General features: G+C 38.3%; 1 protein-coding gene across 1 annotated transcript; it reads left to right on the top strand.

Annotated features, from left to right (window-relative positions):
* Window positions 1-5,560: 5,560 nt before the first annotated feature.
* Window positions 5,561-7,310, top strand: LOC136265262 (aldehyde dehydrogenase, mitochondrial-like). The gene has a single exon (XM_066060122.1). It carries the CDS (start codon window positions 5,730-5,732, stop codon window positions 7,200-7,202), a length of 1,473 nt encoding a protein of 490 aa, XP_065916194.1. The 5' UTR covers window positions 5,561-5,729; the 3' UTR covers window positions 7,203-7,310.
* The last annotated feature ends 9 nt before the right edge of the window (window positions 7,311-7,319 follow it).

Below are 7,319 nucleotides of genomic sequence, written 5' to 3'. Positions count from 1 at the left end.
CTACTACTGAAATCTTAATTTCTATGCTGAGAGGACTTTGCTGATATCTTGCATACCATAATTTGCTTTATATTCGTGATAAGAGTATTTTTGTGTGATTTACGTGAATGACTGCTCTTTTAGAGTAGTTTGATCTTGTGTAAAAAATTTAGTCGTACAAGTTTTGCACGCAAAAATTATTTTACAACAAAAAGCAAATTACAGTATATCCCAAAATGTGAATTTTTCTTGAAGGAGGCTGATGCTCCTTTGACAGTGTCCAGTACATTCTATACCCTCCTAGTACTTTTCACTTTTGCTCTAATGCCCTAGCTATATAAGTAGGAAACAGGGAACTGAAATGGAATGACCAATGGAAAATGCCTGTCAATATACAGGTTAGATTTTACAGCACAGTGCTTCTTTGCTGCATCCTATAGCGGTAAAACAACCGGAACACCCTAATAGAGCAGTCACAGCACATTAAGGGTGCTCTGTACAGTTTGTACAAGGCTTCTCAAGACATAGTTTGTTTTGCACTAAAAGAAATGTTATAGTCACATAATTAGTCTGTGACATGTTGATGCATTTTAGTACCTGTAAATTAGGTATCCCATAGTAACAAGCACACGCATCTTGCTATTCTATACCCTTCACTTAAATTAGAACTACTCTGTCATTTTTAATCCAACAGACATGAAATTTTCACACAACTACTTTAGTAATTTTGCTAAAGAAGAGCGTTTGCCATTTTGAAATAGCAAGTTCAGATGATGAATACCATGGAAGTAAAGAAAAGGATTTCTGGAAGTGTCAACCCAAAAGATAAATATGTGATGATTGAGAAGCTAAAATAAAAATGCACAGTGGTTTGTGCTGTTTAGCATGGTGTATCATAAAAGTATCAAGACTCTTGTGCGTAAACTGTTGGACTAGTTCTAGTATAAAGGGAAAAACTGTAACTCATGTTCTAAGCAAATTTAGCAGTTGGGTTTGGACTAAACTGTGTACTAGTGTTAGCTTATATCCAGTAAAAAACTTATATCCAGTAAAAAAGTACAGAACATTTGCTAAAACCATTTGTAAGTTATAGAACAAATTAAATTTCATGGGAAACCATATAAGTAAACTGTACAGAGCACCCTTAAAAATGATACTCTAATATGGAGTATAGTCAAGAATGCTTTTTCAGTACCCCACCAGGAATTTGCCTGTATATGGACTGACAAAGAATAGGTATACAGGCTAGCTGACTTGTCAACACTGAAAGCTAGCTAGTCTCTTGAACCTGTAATAAATTCAACTGTTTAACATGAAGAGGTTTATAAAGTATTCCAAATTATAACTGACAGTGCATAAAAATTATGTGATGGGTTAACTGCAGTATTCTTTGTCAAGCTGAAGATCCAATGAGGAGAACAGTCATTGAGCTGCTGCAAGCATACTGCTGCATGTCCCATCATGTGACTTGTCCAGAAGTTACATTCTAAAGCCTATAATAGATACTGTCAATTTATAGTTAGAAAGCTTAACATTTGATCTTTTAAAATGTTTTCGTTTGAAGGGATTAGCTAGCTTTGAGCTAAATATCTAATCTTTAGTCCATTAAATCATTAGGCTTTCAAGGCTGGTCCCTGGTGGGATATTTATTAACAATCATTCTTCAATGCTCTTATTAGAATATTTTTGTTAGGTTGACTGCTCTATTAGAGTATTTCAATCATTTTAGTGGAAGGATCCAACAGTGCTGCAAAGAAACATTCCCTTTTCTGCTTTTTGTTCCCATCCTGTTCCTTTTTTTCTAGAATTCTACTTACCCCATTTGGTCTTGTAATGAGCAGTGCTTCAACAAGTATATAAGTACACTAAACAATAACTTTTTATCCTTAGAACAATAAATTCTTTGCTGTTTTTCATTCAAACAACAATTCTAACAGGGCCCGTGGAAGCTGCAATTTACAAGTCAACAGCTGAAGTCAGGGTTACCACTAAAAATGTAATTGCCTCCATCTGAGAAAAATAAGTAGTGGTATGTGGGAGTGTTTTTAAACAGAAATCAACTGTTTATTCAATGACTGTTCTATTAGAGTATCTGACTGTTCTATTAGAGTATATCAATCCTGTACTTTTCAGAAAACAAACCTGTGTTTATACCAGCCTTATCTAACATTTCGTTTATGCACTATTATAATGTACATATAAACCCTTCTACCACATTTGCATTAGCTAAAAATCTACTGTAGAGTTTGACTGATAATTGCAGATTAGATTACACGTACAGGCACGTGAAGTTTAAATTGACTTGTGCATGCTTCACAGGGATCCCCACTTTATACAATGATATGGTAGAATTTATTAACTACATATACATAATTATACATTAACCACTTAATCAGTTAAAAAGAGCACTATATTGTGTCTGTAACTGATATGGTATTGGCTAGGCAACAGAGAAAGATGAATTTTGTGTACCACATACAAGTGCCAGAAACATCTTTGGTTAGTTGACAATGCAAATTTTCAGACATTTGGAGCTATGGTATTGTTTAGTGTTGTTTGGAGGAAAGAGCGGTAAAGAAGCTGATGAATTCAATGAAGTGCTGCCTCTAGTAATTTCACATGTCATCTCTAGCGCCACACTGGAAGGAGCTTTGTTTCCAGTCAACCAAGTGGACATATTATATAATCCCTGTGACAAGAAGCCAATAAGAGTGTTCCAAGCATTCACTAACATAACACCCTCATGCAGTTATGATGAAGAACAACTCATGCCAAGCTAACTTCTGCAATAATGTTACTAACATAGCAGGGCAAACTATTTTGTATCTGGTCCAGCTCTGATTGTGCATGGTGCTGAGGTCTAGGGAGGTATACACTGCTTGAAGTAACATTCAGCACTACGCATCAACTTCTGAAACTTTAGAGATGTAAAATAGTTTTAAAATAACATTAATGTAGTGACTAATCTATGTTAGAATAGCTGACTTTTAGTTATTGCAATGTCCAGCTCTAACAATCAAGTCACTCATCCATGAGTGCCAACACCTGGCTTTAGGTATACAACATTAACTGCTATTAGAGTAGTCTATATCCTGTACAATCTGAATTCAAGTAGCTAGCTTGAGGCGTGCTGCAAGTAGGGATGCCACGATAGTCGTGACATATGACATGTCATGACATAAAGCTCCATGATATGATATGACATAGGCTTCTTTATGTTGTGACATAAATATCTCCTAATAATGCACACTTTTCCATTGATTTTGATCAAATTTGATGCAATAAATATGAGAAAAATTGACAAGTATGAGCAATGTTGGTTGTTGATGTCATATATATAGTTAATATTGCTGGTGTTTAAGTTGTTATTTTGCATGTTGGAATCAAAATAGCTATACAGTTTCATAAGTAACAGCTTTGGTTGTGAAACTTTAATTATGTCGTGACATATGACATGTCGTGGCATAAACCTCTATAACATGTGACATATGTCGTGGCATCCCTAGCTGCAAGGTGGGTCATTTTTGACTATAGTAATGTCATTGTTATGCCGGAACAGTTTAATTGGTTGTCATTAGAAAAGAGAAGGAAGCAACAAAGACTTAACATCTTTTACCAAAATAATGTATGGCATGATTGGCTTATCTATACCTGACCACATGACGCTATCACTTCACCACCACATATACTATAGACAACATCACCTATTCCACTTGATGATACCATCCACAAGTACCATTATGACAAGCATTTTCCCGAAGACGATCAGAGGATGGAATGCACTGCAAACACCAGTAATTTAAATGGACAGTTTTAAAAAAAAATGTAAAGTTTCCATAAGCCATAATTGAATGTTTGTAATGTGTACAGCATGTATATTGTACCTTCTAGGGCGTAATTAGTTTTAACCAATAATAATAATAATTTTGTGAGATCACAGGATAACAATTATGATGAGTGATGAGGTCACTACCAAAGAGGACTTGTCCATTGAAACTGAGGGCTTTCTTTTGGCTGCATAAGACCAGGCACTACATACCAGATCTAGAGCACTGCAGCATGTTTTCTCTAATTGTACCCCCAATGCCGGTTGTGTAATTCCCAGACAGAGACTGTAGAGCACTTAATTTCAGGTTGTAGTCAGTTGGCTGGCATGCAGTATAAGGAATGACGTGATAATGTAGCCAAGTATAATTGGCTATTGTGTGGCATTACTGGCATATAAGTATGATATTCAGTGAGAGCACAATTGGTGGAAGCACAAACCTGATAGTATTGTGGAGAATGACTCTGTTAAAATCCTCTGGGACTTTAGCATTTTTATGTATCAGCTAGGCGGCCAGGTATCATTGTCATTAACAAAGGTGCTTCACTCGATCATCACAATCATTGACATATCTGTCCCTACAGCTGCTGACAAACACATTTCAGCTAAGGAGGAGGAAAAGCTTTCCAAGTATCAAGATTTAAGGATTGAGTTAGGAATACTGTCGAGAAAAAAGGCAATGATGGTCTCAATAGTAATTGAAGCACTTGGCTCCATTACGAAGAGACTTCAGGTAGTTTTTTTTTTTGGAGATTTTGGATATCAGCACACTAAACGTCTACCCTTTGCAAAAGACTGTTTTACTAGGAACAGCAACCACCCTATGCAAAGTTCTTCAACTCTCAGGGTGTGGGTAGCACCTTGAGTTGGATCTAAACTTTTTTCACCAGTTCATGTGATTACATGTTTCTGTGATTAATAATAATAGTAATAGCTAATAGCTAAAAGTAATGCCAATGGCATGGAAATAGCATGGAAGTGTAGTGTGGAACTTAAAATTTGTATAGAAATATTGTGGAGGTGAGGCATAGAACTTGGTATAGTGTGGCATGGAACTTGGAAATCGTATGGAAATAGTGCAAAAGTTAAATGCGGCGTGGAACTTGGAAATGACATGGAACCGCTTAGAAATTGTTTGGAAATGTTGTGGAAATAACATGGAATTGTTATGGAAGCTGAAAATAACGTGGAAATAACATGAAAGGCTGGAATTAAGTGACATGGAAATGCCAAGGAAGTTTCCCGGAGCCGTCCACCGTAGGAGATTTACTAAATATTGGAGATCAGATGTCATGACATCAATATACATAAGTAGTAGAGGGCGCGTACACTATAGCTACCTAAGGAACTAATTTTCACCGGCGATTGTAGTAGTCCAAAGTTAGGATTAGGGTTTGGGTTCAGCTTAGTTAGCTAATAAACCCAAGAGTAAATCCAGTTAGGGTTCAGTAGGGTTTGGGTTCAGCTACATTTACCATATTAAAGATTATCTTGGCTATATATTATCTAAGATTCAGGGTTTCAGCAGCTAGCAGCGGTGTGGGCATAGGCGGACTCTGATGCAATATAAGAAATCTCTTTAATTATTTGCTTTTCCCCCCTTGTTTAACTGAAAGCATCAGATCTCCGAGATTGACTAAATCCCGTAAATCTGAGGCCTTCTATATATAATCCGCCATTTTTAAGGGAATTACCCTTAGTCTTGCCACCTTTAACGCATGCGCCTACATTCATAAGTTTTGCATACAAAAATTTTTAACGAAAAAAGAAGCGAATTACAGTGATCACGCCCTTGGTTGCCCTGTTTATATTGCGGACTGACTAGTGACCATATTTGCGAATTTATACATATATTAAGAGGTCACGCGCTATAATCATGAGCAGTCCCGAGCAGTCACTCCCAGAAACTTGAAGCAAAACTGAGATGAGTACGACTACGGAGATCAAGTATACGCAGATCTTTATCAACAACGAATGGTGCAATTCGGTCAGTGGAAAGACCTTCACAAACATCAATCCTTCTACAGGAGAGAAAGTATGCGAAGTACAAGAAGGAGATAAAGCTGATGTTGATAAGGCCGTGAAAGCCGCTAAGGAAGCATTTCGTTGGAATAGTCCCTGGCGCAAGTTGGATGCTTCAGAGCGTGGGCGACTGTTGAACAAGCTGGCTGATCTTATCGAGCGAGACCGCGAGTATCTAGCCAGTCTTGAAACATTGGATAACGGAAAGCCGTACAAGGATTCGTATAACATAGATCTAGCGGGTACTGTCAATTGCTACAGGTACTATGCTGGCTGGGCTGATAAGATACATGGAAAGACAATTCCCGTGGATGGGCCTTACATGAGCATGACCAGGCTGGAACCAGTTGGAGTTTGTGGTCAAATTATTCCATGGAATTTTCCTCTCCTGATGCAAGCTTGGAAGTTGGGACCAGCACTGTGTGCTGGAAATGTGGTTGTACTGAAACCTGCTGAGCAGACACCACTTACAGCTCTCTACATTGGCTCACTGATTAAGGAGGCTGGATTTCCACCTGGTGTAGTCAATATTGTTCCTGGGTATGGTCCCACTGCTGGTGCTGCTATATCTGCCCACCCTGATGTTGACAAAGTTGCATTTACCGGCTCTACAGAGGTCGGCCACCTCATTCAACAAGCTGCTGGAGCTACCAACTTGAAAAGGGTCACTCTTGAGCTTGGAGGAAAGAGCCCCAACATTATTTTTGCAGACGCTGACCTTGATACAGCAGTAGAGATGAGCCACTTTGCTTTGTTCTTCAACCAGGGGCAGTGCTGCTGTGCAGGATCTCGTACATTTGTGGAAGAGAGCATTTATGATGAGTTTGTACGAAGAAGCGTCGAGAGAGCCAAGAAGCGCAAAGTTGGTGACCCATTTGATGACCAGAATGAACAAGGTGCCCAAATTGATCAAGAGCAGTTTGACAAGATCATGGATCTTATTGAAAGTGGGAAGAAGGAAGGAGCTAACCTACAGTGTGGCGGAAAGCGCTCTGGTGATAAAGGCTTTTTCATTGAGCCCACTGTTTTCAGTGATGTCCAAGATGATATGAGAATTGCACAAGAAGAAATATTTGGGCCGGTCATGCAGATTATGAAATTCAAGGATGTTGACGAGCTGATTAAACGTGCCAACAAAACCATCTATGGCTTAGCAGCCTCTGTCTTTACTACAAGTATCGACAAAGCAATGACAGTAGCTCATGGGATCAGGGCTGGCACGGTCTGGGTAAATTGCTACAATGTTCTTCCTGCCCAAGCACCTTTCGGAGGCTTCAAGCAATCTGGCAATGGCCGCGAGTTAGGAGAATATGGGCTGCAACAATATTCCGAGGTGAAGACGATCACCATCAAGATCCCTGAAAAGAACTCTTAAGAGTCTCCATATCCCCTGATTATGAAAAAATAATTACGTTTTATTTGTAGAACTTGTAGTTTGTAATTATATGAACTTTTAGTTTGTAATTATTATTCTTTTAATTATTATCTGAGG

This window comes from Dysidea avara, chromosome 8 (genome assembly GCF_963678975.1).
Source record: "Dysidea avara chromosome 8, odDysAvar1.4, whole genome shotgun sequence".
Classification (NCBI taxonomy): Eukaryota; Metazoa; Porifera; class Demospongiae; order Dictyoceratida; family Dysideidae; genus Dysidea; species Dysidea avara.
Note: the sequence above shows the minus strand (reverse complement) of the source record. Positions and strands in the feature narration are given on the sequence as shown.

Bases quoted from the DNA above. Each gene is read 5' to 3' on its own strand.
- LOC136265262 (XM_066060122.1), top strand. From the start codon at position 5,730: ATGAGTACGACTACGGAGATCAAGTATACGCAGATCTTTATCAACAAC.